The sequence below is a fragment of the Gossypium raimondii genome, chromosome 2 (genome assembly GCF_025698545.1).
Source record: "Gossypium raimondii isolate GPD5lz chromosome 2, ASM2569854v1, whole genome shotgun sequence".
Classification (NCBI taxonomy): Eukaryota; Viridiplantae; Streptophyta; class Magnoliopsida; order Malvales; family Malvaceae; genus Gossypium; species Gossypium raimondii.
The window spans coordinates 3,297,364-3,320,578 of NC_068566.1; the positions used below are offsets into that span (position 1 = coordinate 3,297,364).

The following is a 23,215-nucleotide window of genomic DNA, read 5'->3' on the forward strand; positions in this document are numbered from 1 at the left end:
GCCGTGATGACTCGGTTGTTTCGATACCCGAGGTCGAGACCCTGTCTTAATTACCCAAATTACCACAACATTATTCATTCGTGCCTATATTTATTATTATTTAATTCACATTTGAGTTTGGTTTAATCCTAGAAAATAATATGTTAATTATATATGAGTTAAATATTTATATTGTTGATATAAAATATGTCGATTAGGTTTTAATTTAATTGATATCTATATTATTATCAGTGTAGAAGAATATGAGTTTAAGTGTACTGAAGCGTATTATTTTATTATTTAAGAATTAAAGAGAGATTATAACGAGATTCATAGTAAAAAAAATTAATTTTATACTTATAATAAGTATAGATAATGTTTTTTTTTTTGAACTCTCACATACAAGAGTCACATTTTTCTCTCGTGACTCACACACACAAATACATATTTATAGATCCGAAGGCAAAAACTTGGTTGAGCTAACACATCTGGTTCTCAATTATAATAATCTATAAAGAAAAAGAAACAAAAGTTAATGATGCTGGTTATAAGTGCTTTAATCCATAGTAAGTAGAGATTATGTCAACATCGACTAGTGATTAACAGAGATATCTCCAGCTTTATTTAGATTTACTTTTATTAATTAATTATTAGTTAACAAATTCAAAACTCACTTTGGGTGTCAACCTACCATAAGACTTGAGAATTCCAAAAAAAAAACAAAATTAGAATCTAACAGCTTGGATTTTCGATATTCATGAGTTGAGTTGAACTAAATTAAAATCTAAATTTAAAAATATTTTTAAGCAAAAGCCGATTTTTAGGGTTGACGTTTTTAGGTAAGCTCGATTTGCTCAAAAATTTTATTTTACTACTTAAAAAATAATAAATTATGGTTTTAATTGATATTTTATATAATTTTATAGTTAATTTTAAATTGAATTTAGGACCAGACGAAACCGATATGAGAAAATTTTTATTCAAAATTGACCTTAGTTGAATCAAATTTACCGAATTGAGTCAAGTACCCTACGTTTGAACAGTTCTATTAGCAAGAGTAAGTCAAAAAGTCTATGGGTCTAGTGGGGTATTTCTTTTATGCATCTTTTTCAACATTCCATTGGCTGTAATGGCAGCCTCTGTTGACTGCTTTAGAAGAACTGTAGGGTTACCTGAACCCCCAAAATTCTAGAACACTGGGTAGACACAATTGAAAGATTATTGGACTGGTAGATTTATTTTGGGTTAAATCAAGTTTTACGATTTTTTAATATTTTTATTTATATAATTTGAGATTATTTTAGGTTTGATCAATTCAAGCTCATATTTGTTCGAATCATTTCGAATTAAAATAGATTAAATTGTAAAGAGCTCAAGTTTGAATAAGAATTAACTCGAAAATTAAGTACCCAAGCCTTTAAATAAATCTATTTAGCCATTGGTCCTGGTGGGTGCTGTTCTAACTTGCTTGGGGGGATAGATAAAAGTAATGTCAATTGGGGTTTCTAAGTTTGGATTATTGATAGTTGCTTCACTTAGAAGATGATGAATGAGGAAGCCAATCCTTTACTAAGTAACTGGGCAAATATTAAACTTGAACTTCAAGCTAAGCTTATATATATATATATGATCTTTTCCATATTTTAAGGCAGTGCATCTTCCACTTTGATAATATGAATGCCATTTTTTCAAGTGATGAACATAAAGCCAAAACAGGTCACAATCCTTCACAGTCTAATATATTAGAGAATTTTCTTCATTTTTTTCAATACAACGAATAAAAATGCAATTTATCATACTCTTAATTTCGATGACAAGGACTCAAATTTTGGAAATTATTTCTTTTTAAAAATTTTTAGATGTTATTTATTTTTACCATATGATTGAATTAGTGTCGTGAGTTAACTTGATATTAATTTAGTTGAGAAATGATTAAAATAATAAAGATGTAATGATAAATTAACTCCTAAAGTTTATTCCTTTTATTACTTTGGTCTTAATTCTTCCTTTTTATGGTAGGGGGACTACACTAGTATTCCTTAACGTTCAAATTTTGGTCAAATTATTTTTGTTTTTGAATTGTTAAAATTTTAACAGCATTGATGTGTATGTGTACTTCATTCTTGATGTGGATTTTTTAAAGAAAAATTAAATATTTTTATGTATTTTTAATTTTATAAAGTACACATAAATCACTATGTGAATTGTCATGTCGATTCTGTTAAAATTTTAACAAATCAAGTCACTTTTCCTTAAATTACTTTAAACTTAATGATTAAGGACTAAAATGATAACAAAACTAACCATTAAAATTAAATTACCAATAATAAATATTACTATAAAATAGTTTTATTTTTATTAAATATTTTATATAAAATTTATAAAGATCAATTTTATCATTCCAATCAAAACTTTATTTTTCTTTTACATAAAAAATGTCATCCAAATAAATCATAATGTAGTGTATAATAAAGACATTGATGTTAGATTGTAATTATATTAGCATAGTAACTTGGTTTTTGGGGAAATATTATAAAGTACTTCAAAAGTTTCACATGCCTAAAATTCTTTTTGGTCTTGTTTATGTGTATTTTGGAAGCAAATTAGGTTTCATAATATAATTATTATTATTTTTTAAATAATTTTATTATAGGTTCTGATCATATTTGTTTTTTTTAACATAATACCTAAAATTATCTATAGCCCATCCTTAACCGATAAATAGGAGGATAATGCATTTCAGCGCACTCAAACCACGTCCTTCTGTCACGGGCCGCAGTTCAAAGCCCGTGACCAGCACACCAAATGCATCCAATGGAGGTCTGTTCTCAGATGGGGATCATTTGGCCCACAAGAATTAGTCCGATTCAAAGAGATATTGGACAAGCCTGTCAAATTGAAGCCTGGTTGGCTCGATAATGAAGAGATGACAACTTAGGCTAATATGGTAACTGATCTTAGAAGATAGAGGGAATCTTATCTTGTAAAGATTAGATTAGATTTGATAAGGCTTATCTTGTAAATCCCTAAAATTAAGGGATATGGTTAAATCTCATCCGTCGATGTAAATGTATCTTGACCGTCGGTTTTGGGGGAGCTCAACTATAAATAGAGAGCCTCCCTCTCATTTGTACTCACTCCTAAATTGTTTCATTATTCTTTGTGAATAAGAATTGAGAGCATTTACTCAAACACTTTGCGAGCGCTCTTTCTGTTGTTCTTTTGTAGCTTCTTTTGGCACAATCGCTTCCGCTATACAAATTGGTGCCTTAGAGGAGTTCTAAGAAATCCTTATTTTTGGGCGTAAAGGCTGACTTAGGTGAGTTTGGAGCAAACGGATCACCTAAGGCCGCACGGTTTGCGAGACGAAAGGTCTAGCCCCGTGACAAGTGGTATCAGAGCCAAGTTTTGAGCCAAGTGTTATTCGAGTTGGTTCAAAGGCACCGTTGGGATGTCAAAAGAAGAGTTCGAACAAAGGTGGGCGAGGAAGTCTTTGAGGGAGACATTATCAGTAGTAGAGGAACGTGTGGGAAAACTCGAGGGATCCGTGGAGGATGTAAAGGAGGCACTCGATGGGGTCGAGGATCGCATAGCAAACTGGAAGGAGCAGTCCAGAGACTATGTAAAGATGTCTCTTGGTTCCACCATGGATAAGGTAAACGAGTTGTTTAATTCACATAAGGATAAGCTGTCGGACAGGAATGATGCTCTCGAGGCCATGATGATGGCTTTGAAGGAGGAAACAATGGCCACGACGAGGGCTTTGAGCACAAGAATAGAGGAGCTCGAGGGAGAGCTGGCCTTGTGTCAAGCAGCCGTGGGGAAAGAAGTGGCAAATGCAGCACTCAGTAACGAGGATGTCCCAAAGCCGAAAGAGTTTGTGGGGACAAGGTCTGCATGTGATGTGGACAATTTCTTGTGGAGGATGGAAAACTACTTCCGTGCCAAAGGCATCATGGAGGATGCGGTTAAGGTAAACACTGCTTCAATGTTTCTTACTGACATTGCGCTTTTATGGTGGCGAGGTAGGACCACAGATAAAAGGCAATGTGAGATTGGGACGTGGCAAGAGTTCCAATGAGAGTTGAAGGGACAGTTTTACCCAGAGTATGCCGAGGAAGAAGCTCGGGCAAAGTTGCAAGGGATAATGCAACGGGGCACAGTGGGGGAGTATGTTCAAGAGTTCAAGGAACTCATGCTCTAAGTTTCATATGTGACCGATGAAGAAGCATTGCTTGCTTTTCAAAAGGGATTGAAGCCGTGGGTCAGACAGGAGGTGGAACAAAGAGGTGTCCAAAAGCTGTCGGAAGCCGTGACGGTAGTTGAGTCCATGGTCAAGCTTGGTCTAGGGAAAGACAAGCTTGGGTCTTCCAAGTCCGAGGAAAGGGGCGTAGGTGAAATGGATCACAAGGAAGATAGTGTTAATGGCAATGACAACGGCGACAATGGTGGTAATGGGAAACCACGAGTTAGGAAGAAGAAACCCAATAGGAAAAGGGACAAGCTGAAATGCTTTCTTTGCGATGGTCCACACGTGTTAAAGAAATGTCCGAAGAAATCCGCGCTTAAGGAGAAGCCGTTGGGTAAGGCCTTGGTACTTGGTTCGAGCGCAAGGGGTGTCGAAGCCAAGGAGGCCGGAAGCGAGAAGAAGCCAGTGGAGTGCTTCTTGTGTCATGGTCCGTATAGGTTACGGAAGTGTCCGAGAAAGTCTGTCATCGAGGGGAACGATGGAGCAGACAAGGAGCCCAAGAAGCTTGGTTTGAGTAAGGGAAAAGTCGAAGCCAAGAGGAGCAAAAAGAAGCGAGTAAAGTGCTTCTTGTACCGTGGTCCGCATGAGTTGCGGAGCTGTCCAAAGCAAGCCGGAGTCAAAAGAAAGGCAACGTCTGAGCTTGGTGAGTAATCGGAGGGGCTTCCACCCAAGGAAGAGGTGAGTTTGTCATCGAACTTAGAGGAAAGAGTTGCGATGAAAACAGTGAAGCTGAGACCAATGAGGCTCAAGTTGAGTGAAGCGTCGGAGTTGGCCGAGTCATCGACAAGGCTTCCACCTATGGGAGAGGTGGGTGGTGCATCAGACTTCAAAGGAAAAGAAGCGATGCATGTGGGACAGTTGACCAGAGTAAATGCGACGAGTAGGACAGCTCGAGTTAAGAAGCGATGGAAGCCGAGGCAAAAATCCCAAAGAAAGGGAAAAGCTAAGGCGACGAGACAAGATCGAGGTGAATCAAGTCAGTGCCATTCAGAAGTCGCAACGAGGGCGTTGCGAGAATGGGTGGGGGAGAATGTCACGGGCCGCAGTTCAAAACCCGTGACCAGCACACCAAATGCATCCAATGGAGGTCTGTTGCTCAGATGGGGATCATTTGGCCCACAAGAACTGGCCCGATTCAAAGAGATATTGGACAAGCCTGTCAGATTGAAGCCTGGTTGGCCCGATAATGAAGAGATGACAACTTAGGCTAATATGGTAACTAGGGGTGAGCAAAATTCGATTCGATTCGAAAAAATCGAAAAAAATTCGAATTTCGAATTATTCGAATCGAGTTAATCGAATCAATTCGAATTTTTTTTTGAATTTCGAGTTCGAATCGAGTTGAATTTTCGAATTCGAATAACTCGAATAATTCGAATATAAACTATATTTTTTATTTTTAAAATATACCACATATTTTTTTTATTTTTTAAAAAACAGTAAAACACTACATTTAAAAATCAAAAGTTAAAACAAAATCCCTAACTAAAGCCCGTGCCCTCCCTAGTCCCTCCGCCCTTTTTTCCCCAATTCGAAACTTCACCTCCGGTCCACCCTCCGGCCTCCTCCACCGATCCACCTCTGGTCCTCCACGGCTGACGGCTCCACCCAATTCCAAAATCAGAGGTATGTTACAACTTACAAGAATCATTAAGCCTTTGTATCTTCTAAAAAACCCTTCTTTCGTGTAAGGTTTTTCTTTAGAAATTTTCTCTTCGCAGTTCGCAGAGAGTAATTCTTTCCTTCTTCTTTTTTTCTCTCTTTATTTTCCCATTTTCAATCTGGGGTTTTTTCCCAAAATGAGTTAAAAATCCAATCTTTACACTAGATGTGAACCCTAATCCCATTTACTTTATCTGGGTTTTGAATAAAATCTGCACTTATTGTATACTTATGAAATAAAGGAACCATTTTTAATGCTTTGTTTCTTAACAAGAGTGCAGAAATAAAAAGCTTGTTTTTTTGCTTCTTTTAAAACAAAGAAACCAAGGATTAAGCAGTGGCCAGACAACCGTAGCGAACTAGCGATGGTATCCACATATGAAGGGCTAATTTCATTTTTAATCCCTTTTTTGTCTACTTATTGTCTGATTCCATCTCACGTTTCGTTTTTTTTTTATTTGTAGGGTTCATCACTTTTGAATTGATTGAAAAAGCTTTAATCATAGTTGAAACTTAGGTGAAAAAATGGGTTTTTTTATATGATTTTACCATTTTCAATGCTTTTTTTTTATGTTTTTTCAATTTGTAAAATCAAATGAGAAACAATCTCAAAAAAAAAAACACGACATGAATGGTGAGAATTTTATTAATCTATATTTTATCATCATGTGCAATTGTTTGCTGATGGCTGATGTGTTGCTGCTAGTGTCATGATTGAGTTTATTAAATTTCTTAGAATGGTGATAATTTTATTTGTGCACTGCAATGTGTTTTTCCTTTTATTCATTTGAAATGAATACACTGGATTCTGGAATAGGTATTTTTGTATTTTACATTACTCATGTACTGCATAAAATGTACTGCATAAAAATTCTGGTTTCTGTCATTAAAATAAGCTTTTTCTGGTTTTCCTTATTTTGTCTTGTTTAACAATTCAACCATTTTTTATAAATGTAGTTTAACATACTTTTTTTTGTTTAATTTGTGCTGCTGTATATTTATATTAGTACCATAATTTTTGTTTAATTTATAAAATAAGCTTTTGTATTCTTTATATTAGTACCATAATTTAACTAACACTTTTGTTTTTAAATTTGTTAGACTTATCCAAAATACCGAAGATCAAGAAGGTAACATACTTAGCATTAGTTTATAAAGATAAATGTTTATTTAATTTATTTTTGCAAAAAAAAAATATTATTTAACTAACTCATTCAATACTTTTACTAGATGTTTCAAGATTATCAACGATGTTCGAAGCACAAGAAAAAACTTAAACGTTTCTATAATGGTTTTTGAACTGATGTGTTATTGTTATTAGTTTGGTTTGGTTGGTCTGGTTAGTTATTGTTGTTGGTTAATTGGACCTTTGTTGTGTTCTTTTGGTGTAGGTTTCTATTGTATTTTGGACTTTTGCTTATATTTTGTTTTTTTATTATAATGTTGTTTATTTCGACTCATGCTATATACTTGGACTTTTACTTATGTTTTTTATTATAATCTTTTGTATTATTTTGTTGTTTATTTAAAATCATGTTGTTTATTTGGGTTGATGTTGTGTTACTTTTATTTATTCACTTATTTACTTCAATTTTTTGTTGTATGGTTATGTTTAAAAACTCTAAAGAAAATTATTTTTTTAAAATTACATAAAAATAAACAACAATAATTTTATTTTATTTTAAACTTAACTCAAACAAATAATTCGATTCGATTCGATTCGATTTTTATCTCACTCGATTCGATTCGATAAAATTTCAAATAAAGTTAGGATGATAAAATGAGATTCGAAAACTTGATTAACTTGAAAATTTTCGATTCGATTCGATCGAATGCTCACCCCTAATGGTAACTAGATGTGCTCATGGGCCGGGCCGGTAAAAAATTTCGGCCCGGCCCGAAATATGGGCCTAGAATTTTGCCCATGCTCGGCCCGGGAAAAATTCATAAGCCCGGGCCCGGCCCGGCCCGGCCCGTTTTTTAAATAAATACCAAAAATTTATTTTAAAAATTAAAACAAAAATTTTAAAAATATTTTAAAAAATATTTTAAAATTAAAAAAAATTAAAAATGTATTTTAAAAAATTTAAAATTTAAAAAATTTAAAAAAAGTATTTTAAAAGTATTTTAAAATTAAAAAAATAAAAAATAATAAAAATATTTATTATATTCGGGCCGGGCCCGGGCCAAAAAAGTTGTGCCCGAGGCTAGACCCGTTTTTTAATCGGGCCTCGTTTTTTTGCCCAAGCCCATATTTCGGGCCTATATTTTTACCCAAACCCTCCCATATTTCGGGCGGACCGTCGGGCCGGGCGGCCTGGCCCGGCCCATGAGCACCTCTAATGGTAACTAATCTTAGAAGATAGAGGGAATCTTATCTTGTAAAGATTAGATTAGATTTGATAAGGCTTATCTTGTAAATCCCTAAAATTAAGGGATATGGTTAAATCTCATCCGTCGATGTAAATGTATCTTGACCGTCGGTTTTGGGGGAGCTCAACTATAAATAGAGAGCCTCCCCCTCATTTGTACTCACTCCTGAATTGTTTCATTATTCTTTGTGAATAAGAATTGAGAGCATTTACTCAAACACTTTGCGAGCACTCTTTCTGTTGTTCTTTTGTAGCTTCTTTTGGCACAATCGCTTCCGGTATACAAATTGGTGCCTTGGAGGAGTTCTAAGGAATCCTCATTTTTGGGCGTAAAGGCTGACTTAGGCGAGTTTGGAGCAAACGGATCGCCTAAGGCCGCACGGTTTGTGAGACGAAAAGTCTAGCCCCGTGACACTTCTACATTGACAACAATATTTATACCAGTCGAGCTATAACTCAATCGGCATAAGTTAATTATCTTGGTGCTAAAGGAGACATACTATAAAACATGTCCATAGAACATAGGCAACATCCAAGGGAAGCACAAAAATTTTGAATAGATACTTCATTTTGTTTAAAATTATCTTAATGTTAAATGGAACAATTTAATCCATATATTATTATAAAATTAAATAAATTGAAATGGAGTTAGCATTTCTTCGTTAAAAATATCATTTATTATTTAACGAAGATAATATTTTTAAAGTTTTTATGGTTCTATAAATAAAATGTTTTGTTTGGAATTTAACCGCAATTGAAAAAAAAATAAGTTTCAAGATATTTTTATACGGTAAATGTTAAGTTTTTACAATTTAGACTTATTTGATTCTTTTTATAATATAAGGATTAAATCAATCGATTTGATAATAAATGGACTAATTTGATGTGATCCCTATAATACAGGGACCTCCTAGGTGCTTTAACCATTTGGATAGTCAAGGAAGGCTTGGCATAGTTAGCAAAGGCAAGGTCTTGGATCTTGAGTATCTAAGTTTAAGACTCACCATGCGCAATTAAATCCGTGGGTCTTTGAGTTTCACCATGAGTAATTGTTATGTGTGAGTTTTAATCCGATTAGTTTGTAATAGTTTGATTATACGTTTGGTGGTTACTTGGACATATATTTATACTTATACGATACTTGTGGATGAATATTTGAATATATATATTATACAAAATTTACTTCTATCCTTAACCCTCCCTACTTTTAAATTGAAGGAAAAGACGCACTTAAGTGTGTTTGAATTCATATTCTCCTTAATTGTTATAATTGTAATTGTGTCAATTGAATTAAGACTCGATCGAGAAGTGAGATGCCATCGTTTGCTATTCTCTAAAAATGGTGTTATATTTGATATTTGTTTAAATGTGGCTATTACCCTATACTTGTTAAAAGCTATAAATTAAATCTTTGTATTTTTATTTAGTCATTTTAATCTTTGTATTTTTAAAATTTAAAATTTTAGTCTTCATCAAAGTGTAATTGTTAAATCAAAAGATAAATCGAGAGATAAAAGTAAATGAATAAGCTAATAGCTTTGAAGTGAAAAATTTTATCCTTGTATCTTAAGGGAACTCTTACCTTTGCATACTTTAAAAATAATTTATTGCCATAACAAAGACTATAATTAATTAGTAGCTTAGATTATTAAAGCGAAGGCAAAACTAAAAAAACCCTATAAAAATGTATGTGGATGTTGCGACTACTTTGAATCCTGGAGATTTAGTCATGGGAGGTGTATGTCGAGATAATGTTGGATCTTGGCTATTTGGCTTTACTGGGAAGTTAGGATATGGGCACAGCACCAAAGTTGAGTTTTATGCTATATATAATGGTCTTCGTCTGGCATGGGAATATAGCATAAGAAATCTTGTTATCGAGTCAGACTAACTTGTGGCTGTTAACAATATTTTGACCCCTTTGCAACAACATGATCCTCTCTCCTTAGTGATCCATATTTGCGAGCTGCTTCAATGCAATTGGACTTGTAGTCTTGATCATATTTATCGTGAAGCTAATATGTGTGTGGATTTTTTTGGCGAGCCGGGCATTCCAAGGGCCTTTGGTGTAATTAAGCTGGTTCACCCTCCAAGAATCTTACCAAGGATATCCAAGAGGACATTATTGGTGTAACTAAGTCTAAAGCCATTATTACTTAAAAGAGGTCTTGGACCACTCCTATGTACAAAAAAAAAAACATATAAAAATTAGAACCAATTAATTTCCCTTTGACTTGTCAAAAATAATTGTTTTTTTCAACATTAATTAACTGTAAATTAAAAAGTATTGAAAATTATGAGAAGGCTTTTAGATGTACCATAATTTATAGTTTTAACATTTTTTAACGAACATTTATACTTTATTATTCAATTAAAATCTTATTTAATATTTATATTAAATTTTTAAAATTTATATTAGATAATTATGAATATACCATAATCTAATATATATTTTTAACTTAAATTTGGAATTTAGTTACTGTAGTTTTACTTTTAGAAATTTAATCTTTTTACTTTTCAGATTTTAAAATTCAAATCCAACTGTTAACTAGAGGTGCTCATGGGCCGAGTTAGGTTGTGCCGAAGCATGATATTAACATACTTTATGTTTGCTTAAGCCCATCCCAACTCAAAATATATGGGATTAAACTTTGTCCAAATCCGTTCATATTTGTAAAAAAACTAAGTCAAGTCCATTTTAGGTCCACCCATATTATTTAAAAAAAATATTTATTTAATTTAATTTTAATATTTAATAATTTTATTCATTTTTTATTTATTGAAAATTTTTATATAGTCATCTTAACATTATTTTAATGTTTACATTAGAGTAGTATTATATATTTAATATAAGTTTCTTTTTTTAATGTGTTCTAAATTACATAATCTATAAAAATAACATAATATAAAGTATTATAAACTTAAAAATGGGTCGGTTCGGGCTGAGCTTGGGCCTTGAATGTTTAAGCCCGTCCCATATTTTAAACGGGCCTAGTTTTTTTACCCAGATCCATTTTTCGAGCCTAATATTTTTGTCTAAATCCTCCTAAATTTCGGGTGAGCCTTTGAGCCTGGATGGGTAACTCAGCCCATGAATAGGTCTACTGTTAATACAATTATAATTAATTTGTTAAATTCAAGTTCATTCCAACTTCATATTTTTAGTTACATTAATACCAAGTGATTTTTTTTATCAAAATAACACACTAACAAATTTAATAACAAAATTATATAAATCTAATTATAATTAATCTAATGAAATTATAACTAATAATCTAATTTCTAATTTTCTATTATAAAAAATTAAAATATCCCAACATTAAGACACTGATATTGCAATCAGAAAACGACGTGTCTTTCTAGAAACCCTTTTCATTCTTCTTCTGTGACTGTTAAAGCTTGGGACCAGAACGCCGACGTTTCGTCTATGTTGATTGTATAGGCGGGAAAAAGGCAACAGTGTTGTTGATGTATTACCAATGACCAAATTATTTATAAGGACATCAAATATCATACCGATATTCAAATTACTTTTTTAAGAAATGCTAAGAGGAAGAAGGTGGATTATTTATTAGAATTTGCTTTTGTTGATCCACTTTGAGATGATAAGATTGGGTTTGGTTGATTAGAATTTCAGTGAGGTAGATGTGTCGGAATTTGTGTTTTAAGATGTTTTTTTGATATTTAAATCCACGAAATTTTGAAAATAAGGGTCTGTTTGATTGCCAGTAAAATATTTTCCGTAAAATAATTTCTAGAAAATATTTTACTTTTCTGTAAAATGATTTACTGAAAAATATTTTCTGGTGTTTGATTGAATCATGTAAAATATTTTCTGCTGCTTGGCGATTTTTTGAAAATATTTTTCGAAAAGTTGTTTTACATATATTAATATATATTAATAAATTTTATATTTTAAATTATTTTTACATATATTGCAATAATTTATTTATAATAATACTCAATTATTAAGCTACAATATTAATCGTTATAAATTGAAAAAACTAATATCAAATAAATTATTTGTAATTGTGTTAAAAAACAAGTATTGAATAATTAAAAAACAAGTTCTTGGAAAATCGATAAACAAAAGTCGTTTTCTACGGAAATGAAGGAATGAATGAAGGAGGCGATAGAGAGGAGAGCACGGAAATGTCTTACGGAAATTGAAAGGGTAAGACATTTTCCTAAATGTAACCCATTTTCCCTTGTTTTGGAGTTCATTTTCCAAATGGAAAATGTTTTCCGCCAATCAAACGCTGGAAAAGTTAGAAATGATTTTCCGGAAAATCAATTCCGTCAATCAAACAGACCCTAAGCGAGAGTTGTAGGTGTAAAAACTTGGAGGTTTATGGAGAGAAAGAGATGTATATCTAAAGTATCTATCTCTACTATTTGTTGTTTAAGTGTATGACTGGGTTGATATCATAAGTTAATTCGACACCAATTCGATTAATAAAATTATTAAAATATTATTTCATATTTTAAATAAGGCGTATTATTATTAAGGAAAAAACCTAATAAAAATTGCAAATATTAATATTTGAACTCGTACTTTTAACATCTATAAAATCTTAATTTTATGGTATTCAAACTTTACAAAAATTTTACCATGTACTATTTTTTCAGTTTACTTTATTTTTAATTTTTACTTTTAAAAGTTATTCAACAACGTTCTATTTATTCATTTTAAATTTAGCTATATAAGATTTGATGTGTCATTTATCGGTTAATTTAACAATTTTAATAGCGAAAGGATCTAGTTGATATAATATCAATAGTTTGAGAATGTAATGAGAACATATTGAAGTTTAGGGACTAATTTAAAACAAGAGTCATTGTCTAGGAATGTCTGGTGTAATTAACTTCAAATAATATTTTAGAAAAATTGAGCTATCTTAACTTATATGAAGCAGTAACTAAAACTCTCATCAACCTCTTAAATGGTATGAGTTTAACTTATATCACAAAAGTTCTTACAACCAGATCCATAGTTAAATCAATTAAATTATCGGTTCATCGATCTAAATAATTTAATTAAATAGGTTATTAAAAAATTAAAAAAGAAAAAAAATAAAACCCGATTTAATCCAATTAAATTAATTTTTTTAATTATTGATCCGATGGATTGATTGGATTTAGATAACCAAGACCCCTTCCACCGCTATCAAAAAGAAGAAATTTGAGCCTGAAGCCCTAAAGGGTTTTCTTGGGCTTCGAGAAGTACATGCATTCCTTGTCTAAATCGGGCCTAACGAGTTCATAAGAAATAAATCGGTGGATGATTTGAGATTTGACATAAGAAGAGATTCGTAGAAGTGGGAAAAGTTCTAACAGAATTCCCACTGCTTCCAAACCCAAAATTTTTAATTTTTTTCTGGGAATGTGCAGTTCAAGATAAGATAGCTTTACACGTTTCCCAATTCAGCAATCCATTTCTGCAACCAAAAACACAAAACACTCCATCAATTTATAAAGTCGAAGCAATTTGAAGAAATCCCATCACTCATTTCACCTCCAATCCTTTTAAAAACAGGGCATTCAATATGCAGGAGACCAATAATTCTCGAGTCAACCAACGAATTGCAACAATCTCGGCTCATCTCAACCCACCCAGTTTTTCCCACATGGAGGGTAGTTCGGGTTTGGGTCGAGCTGACTGCCGAGCCAAAGGTGGGTCAACTGGTTTCAAGGTGGCGATTTTGGGAGCGGCAGGTGGGATAGGGCAACCGTTATCATTGTTGATGAAGATGAACCCTTTGGTTTCTGTTCTTCATCTTTATGATGTGGTTAACACTCCTGGTGTTACTGCTGATATTAGCCACATGGATACTGGAGCTGTGGTATGCTAGTGTTTTTCAAGTTCCCTTTTACGTAAGAATTTCTTTATTGATTGAAAATTGAAATACATATATAAGTTCTAATTAGTGGTGGAAATGGAATTGGTAGACTTAAGAGTATTTCTGGGTTGTTCTTGCTTGTTGAGTTGAATTTCATGTTGTTGAATGGGAATCAAGATAGAATTATGATCAAGCTGTAGTTAAGATAACATAGCATCAAAATTCAACCTTGAAACCAATAGGCAATGAAGCTGACAACTTTACCCCACAAGTTTTATGCTTGATTAATATAATCCATATATAAGAATTATGGTTTTTCTTAGTAATTTTGTTGAATTTTTTAGGTACGTGGATTTCTGGGGCAACAGCAATTGGAGGAGGCTCTAACAGGAATGGACCTTGTAATTATTCCAGCTGGAGTTCCTAGGAAACCTGGAATGACAAGGGATGATCTTTTCAACATCAATGCTGGAATTGTTAAGACACTGTGTGAGGGAATAGCTAAGTGCTGTCCCAATGCTATTGTCAATTTGATTAGTAATCCTGTTAATTCCACCGTTCCGATCGCCGCAGAAGTTTTCAAGAAAGCTGGCACCTTTGATCCAAACCGACTTCTGGGAGTCACAATGCTTGATGCTGTGAGAGCCAATACGTTTGTGGTAACTACAAAACTTGCCATTGGTTTATCATTCTTTGTTGTTAATTAGCCAACTCTGGATTTTCCCACACAACGTTGAATAGGTTTCCTTTGTATGGTAATCATAATGCTTGCCTTTAATGTATTTTCTTCTTCACTGGTAATGAACCAAATCTGGATTCTGATAGACATTGATGGATCTGTTTTTTTCCAAAATAGTATATGTATCGTATATGCCTATAATGGAAACTGTATAATCTATGGTGGGATAAACTGTTACTAATGTTCATTTCTGATGTTCTCTTGTAATTTTTGCCCTCATTAGTTTGGTTTCTTTATAGGCAGAAGTCATGGGTCTTGATCCGCGGGAGGTTGATGTTCCGGTTATTGGGGGACATGCAGGGGTTACTATTTTACCTCTTCTATCTCAGGTTGAAAAGTACTTGTTTTCAATTCAAACAATTTTGTATTAAAAAGAACATTCTATGTAAGAGCTCACTGTTCCCTTTATACAGGTTAAGCCTCCATGCTCTTTCACCCAAAAAGAAATCGATTATCTGACAAACCGCATTCAGAATGGTGGTACAGAAGTCGTTGAGGTAAAGCATTTATGTTTTGATTTCTAGACTGAAAACTCCGATAGCTGGAAACCTTATGGTGAACTAAAAGTAATCAAATCTATGGGACTTATGTTAGTTCAAGACAAAATGTTGAGCAAATCACAATTTTGCACCTGTAGAGCACATCTGGCTAATATACCTCAAAAGTACACTATGATCCATGGGACTCATGTTAGTTAAGTTTAATAAATAATCAAGCTGACTATGCTACACGGTTCCCTTAGTTTTACCAACATATTCACTTGTTGTTCATGTTAGAATGCACCATCATTCCTTGGTTCTTGAAAACTTATTTGATATGTTCTTGCATATTGTTACCGTCATGGTGTTTACATGCTGGACGGCTGGTGAGTAATCATAATTTGTAACTTCTTGCAGGCAAAGGCTGGTGCTGGGTCTGCAACATTATCGATGGTTAGTTACTTCTCTCTCTCTCTCTCCACCACTAAGTACTGATTTTGTTTGTTCCTATGTAAGACCTGGTTTTAGGCTATAAGCTGGTTCTGAATGCATATTGAAACACATAAACAAAAGTGCAGGCATATGCTGCGGTTCAATTTGCCGATGCATGTCTTCGGGGCTTAAGAGGAGATGCTGACATTGTTCGATGTGCATTTGTGGCTTCTCATGTATGTTATCTGTGTCTTTACAGTAAAAGCTCTCCCTGTTGCGCCGTCCCCCTTCCTTATTCTTTCTTTTAAGCTTATAGTAACGACTAATACACTTCCTTCTAGGTGACTGAATTGCCCTTCTTCGCATCCAAGGTAAGACTCGGTCGTTGCGGAGTTGAGGAAATATACCCTCTTGGCCCACTAAATGAGTATGAGAGGTATGCGTTTCGAACTAACATGCAATATATATAATTTGTCCCTATCTAAATTTAACATAAAATTCCCATATGATAATCAACAGGGTTGGCTTGGAGAAGGCAAAGAAAGAACTAGAAACTAGCATTGGGAAGGGGGTTGCCTTTGTCAAGAAATGAATAGGTACTCCAATACCCCCAAATCTACCTTTTCTCTGATAACCAAAGTTTGTAAGAATAAGGGGTAACTCTCCTCTTTTGTTCTACATAAACCCTTAGTCATGGGGTTCCTAGATGTGACCCAACATGGCAAATATGGACCATGGTAAAAGATTCATGTAATAAATAGAAGAAATGGTTTGTAAACTTTTCATTTATTTCATTTCTTATTCTAATATAATCAAACAGAATAAGTTAAATCGAGCAAAGCGTCCCTTACACTCGGAGCACGGAATGTTAGTTGGTTGAGTCTCTCCTGAAATACTCAAACCTATTCCGTGTTACTCAATTGATAGTTATGCTCTCATCAAATCAAGGGGTGCTTAAATCCTTTGGTTCTAAATGTAAACAGCCTGTCTGCTTGGATTATTCTTCAGCAGTAAACTCCAGCCATTACTGCCCTTTCACCTTGGTGAAAAATCTTGGTCCTTTACTGCTCTACATAGCCAAGCCAAGAAGTAACTGGGGTGAGTCAACATCCTATATGCTTTGGCCTGAAATTTCTAAAACATAAATGAACCAATCAAATGGGGGTATTCTGTCCAATTTTTGGCACATTTTCTGGCCCATATGTAAACTAAGAGTTTACTTGCATGTTTCATTTTTTACTTTCTTTTAATCCTTTTTTTAATTAAAAAGCTTAGAAAGATTCTAAATTTACAAGCTTAACCAAACATAAATGATTACCTCTTTTGCAAAACAAATGTAAAAAGCCCCTTTTCTTCAGTTCTTTATCTAAGAAAAGAAGACAAAAGAAAAAAAGAGAATAAGGGCTACGTGTGTGCCAGAAATTGCTCTGCCTTTCCTAGTAGGGTGCCATATAAAAGCTCACATGATAGCCATTTGCATTTAGTGCTACTTTATTTATTTTTGAAGCTTTGATTCTAATGGTTTCTACGAATATATTATTAATATAAATTTCTTTCCTCAATTTTCATAGTGAATTCTTAAGATTGTCATGTCTCTATTTAGTATGATTGTAATAGTTTGATACCATTTTAACAAGATAATGTTTCTAATTATATAGTAAGAACCAAAGATTAAGTTGAAGTAATTAATAGGAATCTATAAAGATGGCCCCATGAAACATTACATTGTTCTTTTTATTTTTAATTTGTTTCATCAAGTTTATTCCTTTTCAAATTCACTGCCAAAAGGTATTCTTTTTCTACCCACAAGTTTTTCCATGAAAATATCTGTTACATTATCTGTTAATGTATATATTTTTTATGAAATTTACTTTTTCGATCTTTTTACTGAAAAGTATGAGGGAGCAGGTTTGAAATACTATATATAAATTAACTAGTGGAGTGGACTTAAGGTTTAAAAGTTGCTTTAATGGAATATCATCTATGTAATATATGAACTATATTGAAGATAAAGTATTTCCCCTGCCCCACATCCTTTTTAGATACACTAAGTTATTCTTTATATGATATTGTCCATAAATTATCACATTATTTAATTTTCCATAATCTTATATTAATCTTATTTCTAATTCCTAAACACATGCATATGCTTCTTAATATTGCACTATAGTCCAAACTTTGTTTTCTAGATATGCTAGACAGGTTTGAGCTAGAGTCCACTTAATGCAATTTTCTTTCTTTCCTTTTTCATTCTCCTTTTACAGTCTATTTTGTTCACTAGGGTTCCACTTTTCTCTTTGTTGATTTTTCAAAAGTTATGAACGTGAAAGGTCTTGTCATGTCTATCCTTTTGTTTTTCTTTTCTTTTCTTTTATGTGTGTGTGTGTGATTTGCAGTGAAACAGTGTCTTAATTATTGGATGGAAAGTGGGAGTAGTTATTTTTAGGGGAGGCCAGCAATCAATCTATCCATGCATATGTGTGTTTCTTTAATAAGTACAAGTAAATTAGTGCATTTTGAATAATTATCAGTAAAACTAATCACTATAATGCACTGTTGAGAATTTACTACTTGAACATAGATATCAATCTTGTAGGTAAGTTAAAGTACTTGTACATTACAAATTCATGGAGAGAATATTGTTATAAAAAGTAGTAATATATAATTTGGTACTTGTGTTTTTCTTTTTAATCTATTATTTGTATTTGATAAATATTTTGGTACCTAAAGATAATGGTGTTAACTTATTAGTGTTCAATTTAGGTTTTAGGGTTGATTTGATAAAAGGTAATTAGTATTATTATTAGGTTTGAATTTTTCAAGATTTTGTTAATAGAATAAGTTTAATATTAATTGTGAATGTGCATATGATTTATCTCAATTTTAGGGTTGATGTGATAAATGCTAATTGCTAATATTATTAGCTAATTTTAAATTTTCATCAAATCACTATGAAACTCGAATTAAACACAAAATTAATGTTGTTACTTTCGGTATCAAATGTATAACTTTTGTCAAATGTGGGTACCACATTAGAAAAAGATATCAAACTTCAGTACCAATTCATGTATTAATATCAATTATGATCTTTATTTAACGATTTCAAACTTTCAAAGATCTCGTTCAAATTTAAACATACTAAATTTAAGCTCAAATAAAACTTTTATTTATGTTGTTTAAGATATATTAAAATATAGGTGAGAATATGAATAAGCACAATAAATTAGCATGAAGGAATGGTATATTCATGGTACCTAAAAAGTTGGGGAAGTAACCAACAGAACCACAAATGATGAAAGAACAAAATAATAGCAATAAATGAAGGCATGTGGGCATTGGCCTAGAATGGTACCCCAAATTAATTGATGAAAAAAGAATTAAATGAAATTTTATATCATAAATTCTTAAATGAAGCTAAAGATGTCAGAAAACCCTAACTTCAATGTCACAAAAATTAAAGCAGATGCTGAAAAAAAAAAATGGGTTCCCACAAACATCTATGTTTGTTGTATTAATCAAGTCCTTTACCTACATGGTGGACTTTAGCTTTTTCTTCCCCTAATTTCAGCTTTTATTGCAGTTTGTACCAATTTTTTCATTCCAAAACCAATATAGCTCTTTGCCTCTGAATTCTCTAGCCCCTAACATGGACTGCATACATATATATACATAAACCCTAGTTGCTCTCATTTTTAATTTGTTTGTCTCTCAATTATTTTTATAAAAACCTAACAAGTATTTACTGATGATGTATGTTAATATGGTTGAATTTGGTATTGAGAGGGCTGAAATAAGATTATGAATTTTGAGGGAGGAAGCTCAAAGTTTTATTTTAAATTGAATTATTAATAATTGGGAGGATCAAAACTGCTATTATTTCATTTAATCAAGGGGTTGAGGCTTTTATCTGTCCCTGGCTAAGCTCTTGTTGATAGTATATAAATTTATTCATTACCTAAGTATCAAATACAAACCCTTTCTTACGTTTATTCATTAAACTTTAAAAGTTACAACTTTAAAAACATAACCCTAAATTTTTTGTTCTCTAAATAAAAAAAATGATGAGTTAAAAAAAGAAAAAGAGAGAAATAACCTAATAATTATTTGGATAAGATAGGGGCAAATCAAAATAAACATTGGATCCCCATAATTGAAGAATGGCATATATTAGTGGGAAATTATGGTGTCCCAATTCATTTTTAATCTGATGAGTGCTCACCATTGCTAAAGATAGTATTGGAAGGCAAAAAAGAAAAGGAAGATGGAGACAACACACATGGATTTTTTCACAGCTGCTTTCATCTTACATCATTTAGTCTTAAAATATCACAACAAAATAATTATTTTTTCTAATTCTTTTTTTTTATCATGATTTGAATTTTAATCTATGATCTATAGTCTTAGAAGGAGGCAGTACTGGATCCCAATGTAAGAAAATAAAGACAAGATCGAAGTTGCTAAGAAAAAAACCAGTCCTTTTGCTGGGTTGGGTGCCCCCACCCCTGTCGGATGCATGCACATGAAAATTATTTCGACTTAATTTACGTTACGAGAAAGAAAATGGGTTACAGATATCAATCCTTATGAGCAAAATTAAAGGAATTGTATTAAGGAGTCAAAGTGCAATTTTACTTATGTCTTTATTAATGTTCAAGTATTTGAGTTATCGAATATTATTTTTGAAATTTATATTTATTTAATGCAATTCATTATTGATAGTATGCAATTAAAATCCCTATTCACAAGAATCCTGAAACACATGCATCCCATATTATTCCACCTTATCATATTTACCTCATTTTTCTGCTCTCCATTCCTAATATTTTGTCCTTTCTATTTGTTTTTTTTCTTTTTTCATTTAATATTTTCTCACTTCCTCATCAATCATTGAGCAATAATAATAAAATCTATTTTCTTTTGAAATTTTCTTCTTTGTTAAGGTTTCTACTATTCGACCGCAATCATTGAACATTCCCTTCACAAGAAAAAGAAATAAATTTTATAAAAAAATATTTATGTAGTTAATAATCTCTTTATATATATATACACATATACATTTCAATTCTCTTGAATAAATATGTGCGGGTCTATTCAGTTTTGTTTTGGTTTAGGCGTGGATATATATTTCGATTATCAATTTTTTTATTTATGCATTGTAGGCTCGTTCTTGATATTTTTGGAGCTCTAGGTAAAACAATAAAATGAAAGGTATGTTAATTGTGAATGTAGATAAAAGAATGAAAAATGGAAGGTGAAAATAATGTTGGTTTAAAGTGACATGTTGAGTAGGTTGTATTAGGTTTTGAACATTGATGTCCACTCATTAAGTTGCCAATTATTTAGTGGTTAACCCTACATTCAATGTGCTAAATTGCCTAATTCAAACCCAAACCGACAGTATAAGATCCTTGAATAGATATCTAAGGACCCCCCAAAAAAATTCCAACTTTGTACCTTTAACATATAAGAAGATCTATGGAAGGACCGATTAGTGATATAATTTATTATTTGAAGGCTTTTCTTTTTTGTCCTTCTTGTTGTATTTTCCCTTCACCTGTCAAGAACCCTAAATGAGAAGGGACCATATGCTCACATTTATGCAACATCAGAAGGGGAAACAAGAGAAATTTTGAATCACAAAATTGACAAAACATGCAAAAGCACATGTATGAAAGGAAGTGGGAGATGAATTTCGAGTTTATTTTTTGATATTTCGTGCAATCACTTTTAAAAGAAAATATCTAATAGGCCTAAAATTCGAGTTTAAGCATATATGATAACCCTGTCTCCTTATTTGCGTAGTAAATGGTCAAATTATGATTTTGGTTCTTTTATTATGCTCAAATTTAGTTTATCATTAATTAATCCAAGTAGTTAAATCATGTTTAGCTATTTCAATTAAAATGTTGATTTGAATAGATTATATAGCAAAATCCCACCAACTTTGCCACAAATGGTGAAGGCTTTATTAAATGTTAGCTTTCCTCTTTGAATGGGGCATATGAGGTAGTGTCATGTCCCTACTATGAAATTAAAATTGAAGTCCTTCAACTTCAAGTCATTGGGTGGGTCTCCAATGTTACAAAAATAGGGTCATCCTGCCCTTTGGATTTTGGACAATATTATAGGTATATAGCTTAATATTATTATGTTGGAGTGGACATTCATTAATAATAACAAACAAAACATAAACAATAATATGCATAGTTTTCACATTTTTTTATATTTCATAAAAATTTTAATGATAGTTTCAATTTTCATTTTTTATTAACTAAATATATATTTTATTATTAGTTTTAGTGCAGGTTTGGATAAACGGTATAGTGTGTTTAATTTATTTTTTGTCTCAAATTACAATATTTAATCTCACAATCACCGTTGTTTTTATATTAACTACAAGTAAATACACCGCGTATCCAAACTCATCCTTAACTTTACTATTCCGATCACAACTTCCCTCGTAGAAAGGAAAGGAAAAGGAAATTAAAAAAGAAATATGAATGATGAAAGCTGTCGAAACCATCTTTTTGAAAAATAAAAGTTTTTGGTTGTCGACTTCAAAAAATGAAAATTGGGAGTCACTACCAATCTTTTATTGAGGTGTGATTGGATGACCTAAAAAAACGGCTTTGGTCTACGAGTTTTAGAAAAACGGATCCGGGAGTCGGTTACGTACGAGGAAGGATTAGCACCCTCGTAACGCCTAAAATTGGTACCTAGTTAATTAATTAGTGTCTTAAGGTCGAGAATTTGAAAAAACGTAATCCTTAGCAAAACTTAAAAGGCTACGTATTAAGTCCCTTATTATTTCAGAAAAAGAAGAGACCACACGCAATGCGTTAGGGCACAGCATTCTAATTTTCCCCAAAATGAATTGGGCCAAAATACTTGTACAATAAAACTTTTAAAAGAACATCCACTTATCCAAGATTTAAGAAATCACACCCAATACGTTAGGGCACGATTCCTTTAGAATCCCAAACTCGGAATATTTCCTTTACTTTAAAAGAACATCCACTTATCCAATATTTAAGAAATCACACCCAATACGTTAGGGCACAATTCCTTTAAAATCCCAAACTCGGAATATTTCCTTTATTATTTTTTAAAAAATCTTCATTTCGAAAAATCAATGCGTTACATCCAATACGTTAGGACACAACGTGTTGAATTCCCAATAATGAGTTTTTATTTTTTAATCAAAGAATAATTCTCGATTGTTAGATTTAACGAAGAAAATCGGAATCCAATACGTTAGGGCTCAATTTTCTTGAAAATCTTAAATACGAGTATTATCTCTATTTTGAAAAGTTCCATTTTTAAATTTGAGTAAAAAGATGATGTAATGTTGTATTGAATGTATGAATAAATATTTACGAATATATATATACAAGTACAATAAGCAAATTTGCAAACATGTGTACATATATATTTAACACATATATACAATGATACATATAAAG

General features: G+C 32.3%; 1 protein-coding gene across 1 annotated transcript; it reads left to right on the plus strand.

Moving 5' to 3' along the window:
- The first annotated feature begins 13,558 nt into the window (after positions 1–13,558).
- LOC105787721 (malate dehydrogenase, glyoxysomal) lies at positions 13,559–16,592 on the plus strand. Its single transcript, XM_012614252.2, has 8 exons — positions 13,559–14,105; positions 14,447–14,761; positions 15,081–15,170; positions 15,255–15,338; positions 15,738–15,773; positions 15,899–15,988; positions 16,094–16,188; positions 16,272–16,592. The coding sequence occupies exons 1-8, from the start codon at positions 13,809–13,811 to the stop codon at positions 16,342–16,344; spliced, it is 1,080 nt and encodes a 359-aa protein (XP_012469706.1). The 5' UTR covers positions 13,559–13,808; the 3' UTR covers positions 16,345–16,592.
- Positions 16,593–23,215: the final 6,623 nt, after the last annotated feature.

Coding starts and splice junctions, on each gene's coding strand:
- LOC105787721 (XM_012614252.2), top strand. CDS start 13,809: ATGCAGGAGACCAATAATTCTCGAGTCAACCAACGAATTGCAACAATC. Junction 15,774..15,898: donor GGTCTGCAACATTATCGATG/GTTAGTTACTTC, acceptor ACAAAAGTGCAG/GCATATGCTGCGGTTCAATT. Junction 15,989..16,093: donor GTGCATTTGTGGCTTCTCAT/GTATGTTATCTG, acceptor ACTTCCTTCTAG/GTGACTGAATTGCCCTTCTT.